We start from the raw sequence: 19,069 nt of genomic DNA on the forward strand, positions 1-19,069 counted from the left end.
TAGGTGTTTTGTGTATGTGATTTAATCAGGTAGCCATTTAGCCACATGAGTTCATTGATCACCTGACTTTAATTTCCGGACTATGCTAAACAGCACATTATCATAAGTAATCAGATTGCTTGATGATCTTTAAAGACTGCATGTTCTGCAGAGAATCTCACTAGAAACACACATCCATCAGAATCATGATTCATAACAATCATGAATCATCTGTGAAGTGACTTATCATACTGTATGCATATTTATGTATACACAACAGTTTTTTCCTTTTAAATATTTTAAGAGCTTCAATTTATATTATTCATTAGTTTTTGATTTATTTAAGAAAACAATATTTTTATGAAAAATTTACCTCTATTTCAGGATTCTTTGGCAGCAGAAATGTTTACCCTAATTAGTCGGGAACCCCACTTATCAGAATTGTTTGTGTCATGGCATCGTTTACAAGCTAATTATCATCGAGCTGCATTAGCTGCACTGGAATCCACTTTACCAGCATTAGAAAACCATATTAGTAAGTTAATCATACAATTATTTAGTGTACAATAGGTGAATATTATTTCTAATTAGACTTCTGGGTGCCATGTATTTCTGACTATTCAATTTAAAAAGAAAAAAAAAAACTGAAATATTTATAATAGTAATCACAACAAGCCTGGAGCTGTACTAACTTGTTGTGTGTCATATACTGCAGATGATATTTATTAGCAGTATTGAGTCTACTGATTTATGAGCTAAGTTACATTAAGCTTTGGTAAAAATACTTCATATTTTAACTAGCCAATTGCATTACATCTCAAAACGAATAGAGAATTGCAGCTTTTAAACCATAAAGGTATCACCTGGCATAATTTTTTTAAAAAAATGATTTTTTTTGCCATTCACTCCTACTAAAATACAAAACCTTACTATAAGCTGATGGAGAATGTTGCTGGTACACATAATTTAAAAAATAAAAAAAACCCAAGTAATGAGAGATAAGGCTCTGAAAATATAGTACTGTCTGCCAGTGTATACTAGAAGCTTCAAATTTTAGGTTCATCTCCAAGATTTTTCTCTGAACTTTCAAATTATACCACACTTTTTTTATATCGTTGTGTTTTGTTATTTTCACAAGTTGAATTGCAAATTTTTCATTAGGTGTGCTTTGATCCTAGAAGTTATTGACCATTCACTGAAAGCACACTCTAGTCTTTTTTTAGCAGTAAGATTGTTATTTGGTTTTTTTAGGAGCATTAGCAACAAAGGCCATATTGCTCCGGGATATGCGGTGGTCATTCCCTGACCTTTCCGCATCCTCTGTATTTGGTGGTGACAGGCTCGAACCCCAGTCTAATCAAGAAGCGTGTGCTACACACTGCTGCTCCTTCCCACCTGGCTACGGAGGTGCCTAGTAAGATAGTTATGCTTGCAGATATCTATTAGTTTTATTCTGTTGTTGCTACACATTTTAAATATTTGGGATTAAATATGATGACCAGGGTGGGCTCTACACAAAGTTTGTCACATTTCTGTTGAATAGTTCAGTAAATGAAGTCCAATTAAGGAAAACCTCTGCTTTTTTTTTCTGTTAGTATTAGTAGTGGAAAGTGATGCAAGGAAGCAGGACACTTGCAGGTTCTACAAATGGGCAACTGTACAAAGAAAGACTTTGATTATGTGGGCTGCAGAACTTGGCACTTTAGAGGATACCTAATTTAGATTTATAAGACTCTGAAATGGGTTAGTAAAATGAATGAAGTCAGAATTTTCACTGTTATGAAGAATTCCAGAACAAAGGGCCATAAATTCAAATTACAGGGAAGATTAGATCATAAGAAGTTTTCTTTAAGCCAGTGAGTTGTTGATTGCTGGAACAAGTTGCCTTTGTAGTAGGAAACTTCAAGAGAAGTGCATAATTTGTATTTTCTTATTTACCTTGTGGTTTTTTTTTTTTTTTTTTTTTTTTATGCTTATGCAGCAAAAATCTGTGGCTTCCTTGCATCTCTCTGTCTTTTTTGTTAGTATGTTTAATACATTGGTTCAACCTTCTGTGGAACTTTACTTCAAGAAAATTACCTCTGGTTAATATGGTAAAACTGCTGTGACACATTTTTATCCAACTTTCAATATTTTTGAATTTATTTCATTTACATCTACTTAATACTTAATATTTTCCATGACTTTTGTTTTTTTTATCTCAGTATTAGAGGTAGCATCCAAAATATTTCTTCCATTTCAGCCTTTTCCTCTTCAGTGGTGTCCATGCTTCTTTTAATATGGAAATTGCTTCAAGCAAATTGTTAATGTATTCACACTGAAATATTCTTCACTGCTTTTGATATAATTTGTTCTGATTATTCAGTGTAATATGGGAATAAAAATTAAATTATAAAGAGTGCATAATTTTCAATTGTTGTCTTTTATCCCCTGCCCAAAAAAAAAAAAAAAAAAAAAAAAAAACCACCACTATAAAATCAATCATGGCATCTTTCCCCCCCCCCCTTTTTTTTTTTCGTCTACACCTGCTAGAGGGTTAATATTGTTCTTTTCTTTGGTATCGCAATTGCAGAAGAACAACGTTGAATTATATTATCGATTTAGTATTAACAGTAATAGTGAGATTCCTTACTTTATTCAGTTTTAAAATGGTATTCAAATGTCCTAAACATGCAAAATTATCATTTATAGTATAGTGTATATTTTTATGTTTAAGGTATTATGAGAAGCGCACTATGTGCATCCTATTTCAAATTTATACCCCATATGGAATGTATTTTGAGTTTAGTTTATTGATCATTATCATGACTGGTTAAATAACAAAGAAAGTTAGTGTGCACAAGTGCATACTTGATCCAAATGCTATTGATCTTCAGAACTATCAAAGGTATTATGTTTGGATCCACTTTCAATCATCAGACCAAATAAGGAATGAAGATTGGCTAGTAGTTAACAGCTTTCATCGTACTCTGGATTTTGTAGGGGTTTGTGGGTTAGAATTCTGAGCATGTTGAAAGCTTGTTATTAGCCAGTTTTCAGCCCAGTGACTTTTGGCCTGTGACATCGAAATCAGATTGTGTTGTCAGTTGTTTGTGTTTGGCTTAGGCATACAGTTGTGCACTAAGAACTTTGTTTGTATATAACCTCGGGGGCTCGCATCTGGTGAATATGGGCTTGGCACACCCAGGGTCCTGAGCTGAATATCACGATTCTTCTCTTTCTTGGTGATTCCATTCTACTTTTGACTCTCTCTCTCTCTCTCTCTCTCTCTCTCTCTCTCTCTCTCTCTCTCTCTCTCTCTCTCTCTCTCTCTCTCTCTCTCTCTCTCTCAGGGTAACTCGGGGAATTTTTTTCCCTGGTGCAGCATAAGCCTCAGGCTTCCTTGCACCATATAGCTATTAATAATAATAATAATAATAATGAAGGATTACTTCAATAACAACACAGCACCACTCCACCAGTCCATAAGGAAAATAGATAAGTGGTGTACCCCACTCAACCTAAGCGAGGAACCCCCTCCCGCCCAGGCGGTACAAGAAACAACGTTTGAAAGATGGGCAAAGAAGACACTTCATGGCAGACACAACAATGACCTCCATCAAGATCACATCGATAACATTGCTTCCAATGCATGGCTTACAAGCAGGACGCTCTTCCCCAAGACTGAAGGGCCGACCGGGCTAGCCAGGTGGGTAAGGTGCCTGCCTGGCAACCCAAAGGTCGCGGGTTCGAATCCCGCCTCGGGCTTGGATCAAAGTACTGCAAAAAACCTTGGGAGGTGCAATATGGCCACAGAAGCCGATGCGCCAACAACTACCAAATCAAAAAAAAAAAAAAAAAAAAAGACTGAAGGGATTCATGCTGGCCATCCAAGACCAGGTAATCAACACCAGAAAATACATCGCAAAGGAGCCCAGAATGTCAGATGACACATGTCGATGATGCCACCTGTCCTCAGAAACGATCCAACACATCACTGCGGTGTGCCAGACTGAGTACACTCATAGACATGACCAAGTAGCCAGGATAATACATCAGAAGCTAGCGAGGAAATACCAGTTGATCAAAGAAAGTGTACCATACTACAGGTATGAACCCCAGGCAGTACTAGAGACCCGAACCCACAGGCTGTACTGGGACTGCCCCATAATAACCGATAAGACCATCCCGCACAACAGACCAGACATAACCCTTGTGGACAAGATGGAAAAGGCTACCTACCTGATTGACATAGTGGTGCCCAACACTAGCATTGTCCAGAAAACCCATGAGGAAAAAATTAGGAAGTACACAAACCTGAGACATGAGATCAAGGAGATGTGGCATATGCAAGACATATCAACCATCCCGATCATTGTGTCAACCACTGGTTTAGAGCAAAGACTCTACATAGCAGCCTAGCAGCAATAGGTCTCTCAGAGAACACCTACTAGGAACTCCAGAAAGTCACAATCCTGAACACTTGTAGGATATTCAGAGATTTTCCTCGACCAACAGTAACACCAGACATTACAACCACCTGTGTACTTGGTATCAGTACCCGTCACGGAGTGGAATCCCCTAATCAGGGAGAAATAATATAAGAGCAACAATAATAATAACCAATCTTAATATTCATCATTCACTTAAGCTCCTCTGTAGCCAGGTGGGAAGGAGCAGCAGTGCGTAGCACACGCTTCTTGATTAGACCGGGGTTCGAGCCCGTCACCACCAAATATGGAGGATGCGGAAAGGTCAGGAAATGACCACCGCATATCCCGGAGCAATATGGCCTTAGTTGCTAATGCTCCTAAAAACCAAATAACAACAACAACAACATTCACTTAAACTCAAAATACATTCCATGTTTATATGGTGTATACCTGTGTTTCATACATTGTATGCAAATTTTTATTAAATAATTTTTATTGAATTTTTGTTAAATTTAATGTGTGGTTAGTTATTTTAACATTTTTAAAATATCCTGTTTTTCTAGAAAACTTTTCTCAAAAACCAGTATTTGGTTGTTCTTTGGAAGAGCATCTACGAGTTACTGATAGACAAGTAGCATGGGTAATAGAATCATGTATATGCTTTCTTTTGGACTTTGGAGTAAACGAAGAAGTAAGTGAAATACTTCAATTTCATCTCAAATTTTTGCAGGTTACTTGAGGTTCAGAATTTTTTTTTTTTTTTTTTTTTCTTCATAATTTAATAGACTATTTTTTATATTGTACTTCTTAATTTTTAATGTCTCAGTACAACTATTATGCAATTTAAAAAGTGTTAACTGTATTTTAGGAAATTGCTCCAGCTTAGTCATTCAACAAGTAATTAATCTAACAATGGAACTGGATGCAAAAAATAATTTTGATATCATATACTCGGGTTTCAGGATTTCTTGAATAAATTGTAGGTACAACTAGACAATTTATTGATGTGATGACAGGTGATGTGGTTTTTTTTTTTTGACTGATGCTTTATAAGCTTGTTTCTTGCATCATTATTTGCCACTACTAATACTAAGGGACATGGAATTTAAGTAAGCTTGTGGGTGGCTTTTTTAGCATTAGCATTTGTAGAGGCATATAATGCAAGAAAGCACACTTATACAGCATCAATCAAAAAAAAAAAAAAATCTTTCCACTTCACCCATCCATTTGCTCCAAAAGTTTAACTTCTTCCTTGAATGAATTTAGTTAAGCTATCAACTTCCACAATGACAGATGGAAGTTTGTTCCAGCAATAAACCACCCGCTGGCTAAAGGAAAATTTCTGCACATCTGTTCTGTAAGTGCCTTTCCTCAATTTGAATTTATGCAGGTGCATAATTTGAGCAAGAGGAAGAATCCCAATCAGAATTGAGCTTGCTCAAACCATTCAAGGCCTTATACACCTCAATCAGATCACTTCGTAGGTGCCTAATCTCCAGATTAGGCACCTAATATCTGGCTTCGAAAATTTGCTGCAATTTGCAGAACTTAAGATTTTTTGGTAAGAGCACCGCTTTGTTGCCCTCACCAATCTTGCTGCCCATCTTTGTACTTATTCCAACAGTTCTACATTCTTCCTAAAATCACCTCCTTATCCCTGCTAGCAAAATCCCTGTATCATTGACAAGACCCCATGAGCTTTTCTGGCAACCTGTCTGCACTGTTCAGAAAATTTAATATCTGGCTTCGAAAATTTAATATCTGGCTTCATTCTCCACTACCCTGAGTGTAGTACCATGCAGTTGGTACATTACACTGGATTACTGCTACCCATTTGCAGTACTTGGCATTTGTCAATGTTAAACTCCAGTTGTCTCCTCTCAGCCCATTTGCCCAGCTTTTCTAGATCCTGTTGAGTTGCAAACTGTCATTGCTGTCATTAACAATCCTGCCAACCTTTGTATCGCCTACAAATTTGGTCATTAAGCCTGATATACCTTCATCAATATCATTGATAAATATAGAAAACTACAATTGGCCCAACACTGAACTTTGGGGGACTCGACTAATAACATTAGTCCATGAAGAGCAGTGTGCATCGATTACCACTCTTTTTTTCTCCGACCCCAGGTGCCAAGCGATTTATTAGTGACTAAGTGATTCCCAGTGATTTATAGAGCGTTCTGAAAAATATACCAGTTTCTTTAACTTTCATTGTTAACTTCCTTTTATTTTTGTGAAACAGCTCTTTGTCTTACAATCAGTAAGTGAAGACACAGAAAGGAAACTCACCTTTCTTATTTTTTCTTTTATTCTCACTTTTACTAATCTAACACACAGTAGCTGCTTGGTCACTAAGTTGCACTGCTCTTGCCTCAACATGGCAGGGCTGGTAACCTGGGAGAGGAAAATAACACTCCCAGGGCCAGAAGGGCAAATATGAGTAGTAAAATAACTACTGATACTACAGGGCTTCAAGAGAAAGCCCTACCAAGTAGTGATACAGAAAACGCAAAGACAAAGAGACAAAAGACAGATATGCACCCACCAAAAATACCGACATACATTGTTTCTGACATACATGTGACAGGAGAGCAGACATTAGAAAGTATGTCTCCCTTTGTAATTCAGAAAACATTAGAGGGTCTAGTAGGATCTCCCAAGTCTGTTTGGCACCTGAGATCCGGGGACATACTAGTGGAAACAAAGTCCTAAATACTCCCAGAAGTTGCTAGCAACTTCTGGGAGTCTTTGGAGGATTACTAGTAGTTGTAACACCACACAAACAACACACTGAATTCTTCCAGACGAGTGATCTCTGAGTGGTATCTCTTAAATGTATCAGAAGAAGAGCTCACAGAAGAATTGAGAAGCCAAGGAGTAACAGGAGTGAAGAGAATTAATATCTGAAGGGATGGAAATATAATTCCAACAAGAACTCTTACCATAACCTTTAATACTCCAAAACCTCCAACAACAGTCAAAGCAGGATATCTGAACTGCCAAGTAAGACAGTACATATTTAGGCTATCAACTTCCACAACAAGGGATGGTGGAACAGACTTCCATCCCTTGTTGTGGAAGTTGATAGCCTAAATAAATTTAAGGCTCAGCTGGACAGGTATTTTGAACGAACGGAGGGGTGAAGTGGAAGGGTTTTTTTTTTTTTTTTTTTTTTTTGGGATGCTGCATAAGCTTGCTTTCTTGCATCATATGCCTCTACTAATGCTAATACCAAATCCATTGCAATGTTACAAATGTCAGAAATTTGGACATTCGCAAATGCCATGCAGAAACTTGGCAATCTGTGCAAAATATGATTCTAAAGAACACGAAACTACAGATTTCGCCCACACCTTGAAATGTTCAAACTGTAAAGGGGAGCACCCAGCCTATTCAAAAACATGCGAAAAATGGAAACAAGAAAAACTAATTCAGAAATACAAAACAGAACACAACACAACGTACCAAGAAGCAAGGAGGGTTTGGTCTTTTTCCTCTTCACGCTAACCAGGCATCTTGAAAAGAACCACTCTACACGTTTGTTGCCACCAAAGTGGCAACAAACTTGTAGAGTGGTTCTTGATGGGCTTACCATCAAGAAAGGTGTGCATGAATGGATTTTAGGGAGGCAAGCCAACTGGACTTCTCCTAAATCTTCTAAAATAGAAAGATATTGGATTCTTCAGTGTTTTAGACTGAGTGTCTGATAACACACACACACACACACACACACACACACACACACACACACACACACACACACACACACACACACACACACACACACACACACACACACACAATGCCTGTTCCCCTCTGAACACTTTTAAATAGTTAAATCTCTTTAAATATATTAAGAATTCTAATTAATTTCAAATTTTTAGTCCAAAGTTCTATAAAAGGTTTAAAAAGTCTCTGAAGGTAAAGTTAGTCCAACATTTCGACATTTGACACTATATTGGAGCAAAAATATGGGATACTTTCTGAGAATATTCAATGAAATTAAGGAAAGTAACATAGCATAAGAATGTTTACCATGATTAGTTTATGAAGGAATTTTAGTTCATTTGTTAATCAACTTCTCATTAATGGCTGAAGGTGATAGATAGTGAGATGGAAATTATATTGGAAACTAACATATTGTTTACCCTAATTCAGTTTTAACAGAAATGTTATTTTAGTTTGAATATTTTCTATTTTATGTATATTTGATTGACTGTTATTTGTTAAGACCAGCAAGCAGATTCCAATAATGGTAAACTAAAGAAGTGTACTTAATATTTTGCAACCTTAAATCTTAAGTGGCAATGAAAATCTTTTGATGAATACTAATCTTTTAAAAGCTTTCTTTACTACTTTATCTAAAGTAAAATGAAAGGGCAGATGGAAGAAAATATTACTCCTAGATCTGTAAAGCTGAGATTGTGTATGGAGAGGTTATTTTCTTTTCTTAAAGTTTTTCCCATAATTCAATGCAATCTAAATGGCAAGCAGCAAAGAAGTTAATATTGTCTGCATATAACAGAATGTGAACTCCAGGTTTTTTCTTAAATAATACACATAAGAGGATATAAATTTAAGTTGAAAATGGATAGTTGCAGGATAGATGTGTGAAAATTTGCTTTCAGTCAGAATGATGTTGAAACAAAATTCCACCCGGTGTTGTGGAAGAGAGTAGATTGAATGAATTTAAGGGAGGATTAGAGAAATTATTAGAGGTGACAGACAGATAAGGTTTGTTTGTTTATTTATTTATCATTACTATTATTTTTAATTTTTGGCTGTTTTTGTATAAGCTTGCTTTCTTGCTTAATTACCACTACTAATACTAAGAGTAATGCCTTGCATTTTGCTGCACTAAAAGGTAGCTGCCACTTTTCTGACCATTTTTGAAGCCTGTTCAAGTTATCCTGAAAGGAACGCTGCTTGGTGCTGATCATTAACCGCATTCCCAATCTTTATGTGACATTTGCGACTATTGACATCATGCCTTCTATTTTTCATCAATGTCATTTATGAAAATTGTAAACTGCAGTTGTCCTAGAACTTATCTTCAAGGAACCCCACTGTCTAACATTTGACCAATTTGAAAAGTAGCTATTAATCACAGCCCTCTGCCTCCCCTCCTGCAGTCAACCTATGATCCATCTTAGTTTGACATGTTATTCCAACATGTTCCAGATTATAAAGTAATGTCTCTTGTGGGACTGAGTCAAATGAATTTGCCAAAATGCAAGTAAACGATACTGAAATCACTTCCAAATTCCAGTTCATGTGTAATGTCCCCATACTGCACTCTGTAAAAATAGCATTAGCATTAGTAGAGGCATATGATGCAAGAAAGCAAGTTTATATAGCATCAGCAAAAAAAAACTCTTCCTTGAATTTATTTAAACTATCAACTTCCACAATGACACATAGAAGTTTGGTCCAGCAATCAATCACCCTCTGACTAAAGGCAAATTTCTGCACATCTATGACTGTCTTTCCTCAATTTCAATTTATGCCTCCTCAGGAATGGAATCTAAGCAAGAGGAAGAATCCCATTAGCATTTGCCCTTCTCAAACCATTCAAAGCTTTATACACCTCAGTCAAGCATCTTGCAGATGCCTAGTCTCTAGATGCTGCAATTTGCAGAACTTAAGCCTTAGTAATAGCAGCCCCTTGTTTCACTCACTAATCTTGTTGCCCTTCTCTGTACTCATTCCAGCAGTTCTATGTCTTTCCTAAAATGAGACCTCCAGACCTGTATGCAGTACGCAAGGTGTCACCTGACCATTGCCTTATACAAAGGAATAATCACCTTCTTATTCTGCTAGCAAAATTCCTGCATATCATTGACAAGACTCCATGAGACATACGGCAGGGAAGAAAAATGCATGGGATACATATAAATTAATGGATGACATGGAAGCCTATGATAGATATAAGCTGGTCTGTAACCGAGCACAAAAGAGATTAGGCAGGCAAAGGCAGATTATGAGAAAACCTTGGCAAAGGATGCAAAGAAAAACAGAAAAGAGTTCTTTACCAATGTAAATTCTAGAAGGAAAGAGATGAATCAGATTGTTCCCTTGGCAAAGGATGCAAAGAAAAACAGAAAAGAGTTCTTTACCAATGTAAACTCTAGAAGGAAAGAGATGAATCAGATTGTTCCACTGGATATTGATGGTTCAACAGTTTAGGATCTTGCTCAGGTGGCTAACAAACGAAAAGAGTATTTTGCATCTATATTCACACATGAGGAGTTATTCAGGAAGGGCAATGCCAGAGGTGAGTTAAACTCTGGCAGTGAGCTAGATGATTTTGTAATAACTGAGAAGAAAGTGGAGGAGAAATTGTTGAAGATAAACATAAAAAAGGCACCTGGGGTGGATGGGATTTATCCAGTTATATTAAAGGAAGCAGCAAAGGAAGTAAGCAAACCCTTAGGCATAATTATGAGAGCTTCTTTGGACTCTGGATGCAGGGAATAACTTTGATATTATATATATTTGGATCTTAGAAAGGCTTTTGATACTGTTGCACATGGAAGACTGCTGAACATATTGGAGCAGTGTGGCATTCGAGGCAAATTGCTGCTATGGAAAAAGGGATGGTTGAATGGGAGAAGCCAGAGAGTGGTAATCAATGGACACTGCTCATCGTGGACTAATGTTATTAGTGGAGTCCCTCAGGGTTCAGTGTTGGGTCCATTATTGTTTTCTGTATTTATAAATGATATTGATGATGGTATATCAAGCTTAATATCCAAGTTTGCAGATGATACAAAGGTTGGCAGGGTTGTTAAGGACACTACTGATGCTATGCTGCTGCAACAGGATCTGGATAGGTTGAGCAGATGGGCTGAGAGGTGGCAATTGAAGTTTAACATTGACAAATGTAAAGTACTACATATGGGAAACAGCAATCCCAGAGCAACTCTGTGGTACTACACTGACAGTGGTAGAGAATGAAAAGGACCTGGGAGTAATTGTGCAGGCAGATATGAAGTTCTCTGAGCAGTGCATATGGGCTGCAAGAGTAGCTCATGGTGTCTTGTCAATGATATACAGGAATTTTTCTAGCAGGGATAAGGAGGTGATTATTCCCTTGTATAAGGCAATGGTCAGGCCACACCTAGAGTACTATATACAGGTCTGAAGGCCTCATTTCAAGGATGTAGTGCTGCTGGAACGAGTACAGAGGAGGGTAACAAGATTAGTGAATGGAACAAAGGGTTGCTCTTACAAAGAAAGGCTTAAGATTTGCAAATTACAGTGTCTGGAGACTAGGCACCAGCGATGTGATCTGAGAGAGGTATATAAAGCCTTGAATGGTTTGAGCATGCTCAATGCCAATGTGATTCTTCTTCTTGCTCAGAATAATCACCTGAGAGGGCATAAATTCAGATTGAGGAAAGACAGATGTAGGATAGATGTGCGGAAATTTGCCTTTAGCCAGCGGTTAGTTGGTTGGTTGGTGGAACAGACTTCCATCCCTTGTTGTCGAAGTTGATAACCTAAATAAATTTAAGGGTCTGATGGACAGGTATTTCGAATGAACGGAGGGGTGAAATGGAAGTGTGTTTTTTTTTTTTTTTTTTTTTGCCTGATGCTGCATAAGCTTGCTTTCTTGCATCATAGCCTCTGCTAATGCTAATTTTTAACTCCAACAATTTCTCCTAATTCAAATTGAGGAAAGACAGTTGTAGAATACATTTGTGGAAATTAGCCTTTAGCCAGTGAGTGGTTGATTACTGGAACAAACTTCCATCTGTCATTGTAGCAGTTGACAGCTTAAATAAATTAAAAGCAGAACTAGACAAATATTTGGAGTTGATGGATGGGTGAAATGGGAAGGAATTTTATTTTTTTTTTCTTTTTGGCTGGTGCTATATAAGATTGCTTTCTTGTGTCATATGCTTCTGCTAATGCTAAAATGCTGCTATTCAACAATTTTTTATTATTATTATTTTTCTTTTCTAGGTTTTTGATGATTTTGGAAATTTCTAAGAATTATTAAAATTTTGTTAACTTTTTTTGCATTAGCATTAGTTGAGGCATACGATGCAAGAAAACAAGCTTATACAGTATCAGCCATCTGGTCACTCCTAATGTTTGTCTAGTTTAGCCCTAAATTTATTTAAGCTATCAACTTCCACAGTAACATATGGAAGTCTGTTCCAGCAATCAACTACTCATTGGATAAAGGCAAACTTCTGCATATCTATTCTGCAACTGCCTTTCTTCAATTTGAATCTATGCACCCTCAGGTTCTTAGTCTGAGCAAGCGGATGTATCCCGTCAACAATGAACCTGCTCAAGCCATTCAAGGCCTTATACACCTCAATCAGATCACCTCGCAGGTGCCTAGTCTCCAGATGCTGCAACTTGCAATACAAATTCGTTATCATATTTTTATTTGTTATCATCTGTTAATAAATAGAAGATAGGATTTAAATTTATTCTGTCTTTTAATAGTTGTCTGCTGATAAATTATGTGCTAGAGTCACTGCATAATATAACATTGAAAAAGCTTATCTTTTCAAGAAAATGTAATGGAATACTGTGTTGTAACTTGTGTTTTGATATGTGTAATAATTGCTAGTAACTTTATTTTTCAGGGCCTTTTTCGTATAGCTGGGAGTGCATCCAAAGTTAAAAAATTAAAGGTAAAACCAAATGTTAATGCATTTCAGAATTCTGACCTGCTATTAATGTTACTAAAAAAATGTCTTTGTTAACTTTTCTCATACATATTATGAAAAGAATTATTATAAAAATTAACTTTATTTTTTTAAATAAAAAAAATTATTATTGTTCTTTTTTGTAACTAGCACAATTTTATTTAAGAAGTATATACAGATGTCTAAACATTTTATTTTAGTGAATTATCATTGTTATTGTACATATTATAGCTTTTACAGCATGAGGTCCTGAACTTAATTATTATTATTATTAGTTAAGCTTAATGATGATAATAAAGCTTGCTCTTTCTATATTTTTGGAATTCATTATATTCAGAATTTCATGACTAATCTTATGCCAAGAGTGTATATATTTAAGAATAAGAAACTAAGTGCGCACACACCATAACAAGAAGCCTACATTTATGGATGAGCCTGGATAGCCTTTGTCACTGATAATACACAGTCACTGTCACAGTTATTGAAATCTATGAAAAGCTTCTCCTGCTAAATCACTGCCTACTAGTATGGGACATTAAAGTATTTGTTATCAGCAATTCCTAACAATTAGGTTAGGTATTGCTGCCAGCTATTGCAGTTATCACTTATATTGCAGTTAAGTCAATTTGCCAACAATTAATTACTGTATACCTTGAATTGGTTAATTGTTTGGAGATAAATTTTTCAAAAAAAAAAAAAAAAAATCTCCAAACAATTAAACTTTTGCACAAAACAAAAAAAAAAAAAAAAAAAGTCTCTATTTCTGTGGACACTAGATTCAGTAGCATTTACGAAGTGTAACTGATGACAGATTTTCTAATTTGTAGTTGGCAGTAATCCCAGGTAGGGTCTGAAGCACAAATGTACCAATAAAAATAACTGATACTTTTAAGGAGTAGTCGCAGTTGTCATCGATAAGTAGAAATCACCATTAAGCCATTCTCTGCAAGGTACTATCTGTAAAATGTTTATATTAGTTTAACTTATGGAACATCTAAGTTGCATAGGTCATCCACTCAAGGCTTGGCTATTTGGCATTAAAAACATAAGTTGAATAATAAAAAATAAAAAAATAAATAAATTTTCTGTTTATACTCCGGCACGACAACCAAGTCAGTAGTGTTTACAATAAATCATCAATACAAATATTTATCATTAGTGGTCACGGGCTTGAACCCCGGTCCACTCAAGGAACGCGTGCTATGCACTCTCGCTGCTGACCACTGGGCTACGTCATGATCATATACTGGTTGGTTTAACCTAAGGTATGTGGTGCCCATTTGTTAACAAGGAGCTTGCTTGAGAAGAATTTTAGCTGAGGGTCATCCTTGGTTAAAATAATCTGTTACATTTTAAAAAAAATCTTTTTTTTTTTTTTTTTACAAAGGGCTTGGATAATCCCTAGAAATTTGACAAGGGACTCATGTGCCCCCACCCCCCCAAGTTCCCTCAAGCAGGTCTCTGGGTTAGACGTCGGTGGCAGGGAAGGTTGTGAAATATTATATCCTGAATCAGGGCCAGATTTCCCATTAGGCACAGTGCCTAGGGCCTATGAAATTTTTAGGGGCTATGAAGGAAGGGAAAAATTAAGAAAAAAAACAGCTCACTCTTTTCACTGTGACTAATGAAAAAAGAGCTGAGAAAATGTGCCCAATCGACTCTAGGAGCTTCAATTTAATACGTATGTGCTATCAACAAACTAATATGTTGGCATACGTATGTGCTATCTGGTGACTGTTCTCGAAACTAGAAGAATCTAAGTGATGGTCTCTCCATCAGTTGAGGTGGTTTGTCGTTTATTATAGTTGAAAAGGGGTAAAAGATCCCCCCCCCCAAAGCACGTTTTGGAATAAAAGTGTGTAGGGCCCACAAACACCAAAATCCAGTCCTATCCTAAATGGATTTATGACAGTTTTGTATGGAAAAATTTTATTTGACAACCTGATTACTATGCTGAACTCAATGTCATACACACACAAGAATTGAATGTGCCAGAAACAGTTTTGGTATTTTGTATAGTAAAACTTTATTAATTTGACTTTCAAGAGACCAAGATACTTCAGTTTCAGTGTAAATGGGTTAGAAGTATTCATTCAAATACAGAACATGTCAATATTAATTAAGAGAAATGTTTTGTCAGATAATCTATTAATACTGTGCAGAATTTGCACAATTCTCATTTAAAATACAGTCGATTCCTGTTATTTGGGACACATCGGGACTAGTGCATTTTGGCCCGATTAAACGGCTGCCCCAATTATCCGAAGTTTCACATAAATAGTTAAAAATACAATGTATCCCCCCTTTACAATTTATTCACTGTACAATAAAATCACGTTACAACGAACTCACCATAGTAAAGTACCATTCACTATACGATGCGTAGTAAGCGCTGGTCATTGTAATCACGTTTGTGAATTGAATTTTAATTCTATTAAACAGCGATTGGAATTAGCAAAAATAGGAGGAAAATTATCCACAGGCTATAAAAACAAAGATATATTAAGCACAAATTTACCCTTTATTACTTTACCAATTAAAAAATTAAATGATACGTGAAAATTGGAAGAATATACGTGATAATCGGAATAATTAATACATACTGTAATATGTACAAACTAATATGTTGGCATTTCTGTTCACTGACATTTGTGGGTAGGGGTTAAAATTTAAAACAGTAAAAAGATAAGCAATCAATAACAAAGAACACGGCACACACAAATTGCAAGTAACACGATACGCGTAAGTGAGAACGGAGTAATGAGTTACAAAGCTTTAAAAATAGGAATGAAGAGAAGATCTGAAAATTAATTTTTTTATATGATTGAAGATTTCATGGAAGTGTAAACACATTTCACCATGATAACCCAGAATTCCAGCTGTCGGTAATTTCACTAACAGAAAAGCCCAATAAAAAAATGACTGCTAATTGTTTTTATTGTTTTATGGTTGTGACCTCCAGAATTTTGACCGAACCACGTGGTACCGTCGGAGACAATCGTAGGGTAATCTCCAGTGCTGCGGTCTCCTGCCCCAATTAAACGGTATGCTGTCCTAATTAAGCGAAGTAAACCCTGGCTATTTTCTCGATTGGTTTCTGTTTTTTAAGATTTGCCCCAAATAAACAGCTGCCCCGATTAACCAGTGGCCCAAATAACCAGAATCCACTGTATCAGTAATCTTTTGATATTTCAGATACATTGTTTTCATTGTGGTAGACATTCACAATGTCTAGCACAATGAAAACAATTGACAATTCATGTTAGTAGATGCATAACACATTAATTGAGTCAGCGTGGGAGACAACAACAGCTGTGCAGAAATAAGATCAATTTCTCACGTGATGAAAAGATAGCTAAATTTCGTTTTTGTAACTATTACTAGTCACACAGTTTGATATAGATATCATGCATGGAGATCTACACTATTATGTTAACACATTAACTTGTCAGTATGAGGAAGATAATATTTGTTCTTGAAAAAATTCAATAAATTTCTCACAGGTAATACAGTAGACTTTCGAAATAACTGCACCTTGAATCCCCGAAGGTACAGTTATTTCGATTTTTCAGTTACTAGAGTGTTTTATTTTTAATATATTTAATGCAGAAATAATGAAGTTAAATAAGAAATAGAGAGTAATATTAAGAATGCAATTTTATTAACTGCACATAAAAACATAAACATGTTGACGATCCATATATTCTGCCATTAATACACTCCTACTTATTCTCCCTTCTGTTTTCTTTATTGTATCAAGTTTAGTCTGTGCGGGTAGCACAGTGGTATTGTCACCATCCTCCCCATGACACAGGCGATTAGAAGGCGATGGAAGCTTCAAGATTCTTCTCCAGGTTTCTCAATACTTCACCGATCCTTTAAAAGGTGGCACGACCGGTGGGCCAGTTAGTTCTGTGTGTTGTTCTGTGATGTTGAATGTGTCTCCGTGTACGATAGTGTACTTTAATTGTGTGTGAAGTGACTATAATCACGACAATGAATTGTAATCATTGTAGGTGACTGAAATAAAATAAAGAACGGTCTTAATAGAATACCAGTTTTGGCCTGCTGTGCTGATGGCAAAAAACTACTACCACTTTTGACATTAAAAACTTTTTTACTGGGTTTATTCTAAAAATTTTGTAATGAAAAACCGTCATGCGAAAAGCGTTACGAAAATTTATTCCTGTTTAATTTATCTTCTACTGGACCAAATTTAATGAAATTTTGCCCGGAACTTCTTCTTAGCTCTATACTAGAGGAAAAACTTTCAAACCATTGAAAATTGCAGTAGTTTTTCTAGGATAGTGGAAAATATGACATGTGATCAAGGAAATTTTCTCATGTAATAAACGGTGGTCCTGGTGGTCTTGTAAGGAAACCATCTCTTCTCATTTAGGACCAGTTCAGAGCCCATAGAAGTGAAGGAATTGAATACACATTTAGTTGTCAGTCCACATGTTTAGGATGAGCTTTTTTCTACTACACACAATTTTTCAAATTGAACTGAGTGTTACTGTTAAAATTTTATGATTTCTAAATTTAAATTTGGTGTAATCAACTGCTTTTTTGTCTCAATGGGAAAGTTGTTTTCTGTCTCAACTTAGACAAAAAATGTCATTTGGCATCTGAAATTGATATAAACCAATTTTTTATTTAAAGAAGCAAACACAATGAATATATGTGATGCTCTCTCTCTCTCTCTCTCTCTCTCTCTCTCTCTCTCTTCAGTATGTGGATTCTGCTTTTTTGAGCTATATGAGGGCACTTTATTATTGCCTTTACTCATGCTACATATATTTGTGGTTGTTTTGTTTTTTCTTCAGATAATATCAGTTTGTGTTCATTTCAGACATACACATTTTTTTTTTTTTTAAGGATAGAAACTAAATGGTAATACTTAGTCCAATTTGAAGTTCAGAAATTTCAGTCCTAACATGATGAAGGGGATCCAGACAAATAGGCCTAAACTTCAAAATAATAAGATAGAACCCAATGCCTTTTAACTGAAACACTCTGTGTGCTTAAACTGTTATCAGCTCAACCTTGTGAGAAGTCATCCATGAAAATATAATGGATTCATCATATTGTTGTGGAGGATGCTTTAGACTCATGTGGAGAGGTCTAGGTTTAAATCTTTCAGATTGGAGATATGAGGAATTCTTAAAAGCCTTTCAGTTGCAACTCTAATTAGCCAATCTCAGGCAGGGGAAGTCGGATATGTTCACACAAATTTTTCCAGGTTTTCCGTCCATACAACATGAAATAAGAGTGTGAATACACATGCATCCAGACATACTACTTGATAAATCATTAATTAGCACGTATCATATGAAGTGCCATACTGTTATCACAGTATGGCAATTCCAAGAGGCTGTTTATTTTTATACTTACATTGCTGTCAACTAGTTATGCCTGATATCCAGTAGTTCCTATTGGATTACTTTATGTTAGACCTCAATGAAAAATGTTTTGGTTTATGAAAGAAGAATTTAATGAATTTTGTATTTCTTTTCAATTACTGACCTTCACTTGAAAATGTTATGTATTTGCTTCAATATTGCCTCAATATTTTTATTGTATTTGCTTCAGAGCAAGTTTTTCAGCAATCAGTGAAAAATAAGATAATGGCATTAGAAAAACAACTGTAATAACTACAACTTTTTGTTTTAACTAGGTAATGGCACAATAAATTTATTAAAATAAAATTAGGAAAAAGCTTTTCTAAATCATAGTGAAATTATGATATTCATCTTTTAATTTCACTATTCTAATATCAGAAGTACTTAAGATTTCTTATTAGTTACATACTTTAAAATTAAAAAAAAAAAAAAAAAAAACTTTATTTTGTTTTAGAGTGCCTTTGATGCTGGAATTGCAGATATGTATGAATATATAAGAGATCCAGAATATGTACGTGATCCACATGCTGTTGCAGGTACAACATTTAATATACATATTTATGTTCAGTTTGTGAAATTATGTGAAATATTTTTATCTTAATTT

General features: G+C 35.6%; 1 protein-coding gene across 2 annotated transcripts in view; it reads left to right on the plus strand.

Annotated features, from left to right (window-relative positions):
- Positions 1-19,069, plus strand: part of LOC150086342 (rho GTPase-activating protein 44-like) — a 412,704-nt gene that overhangs the window by 270,914 nt on the left and 122,721 nt on the right. For both annotated transcript variants that reach the window (XM_090371315.1, XM_090371316.1), the window contains exons 7-10: positions 364-514; positions 4,955-5,082; positions 13,001-13,048; positions 18,920-19,001. In XM_090371315.1, the coding sequence (XP_090227441.1) occupies positions 364-514; positions 4,955-5,082; positions 13,001-13,048; positions 18,920-19,001 (409 nt within the window). The remainder of the gene's footprint in view (positions 1-363; positions 515-4,954; positions 5,083-13,000; positions 13,049-18,919; positions 19,002-19,069) is intronic.

This window comes from Mastigoproctus giganteus, chromosome 4 (assembly GCF_048544385.1).
Source record: "Mastigoproctus giganteus isolate SK-2022 chromosome 4, ASM4854438v1, whole genome shotgun sequence".
NCBI lineage: Eukaryota > Metazoa > Arthropoda > Arachnida > Uropygi > Thelyphonidae > Mastigoproctus > Mastigoproctus giganteus.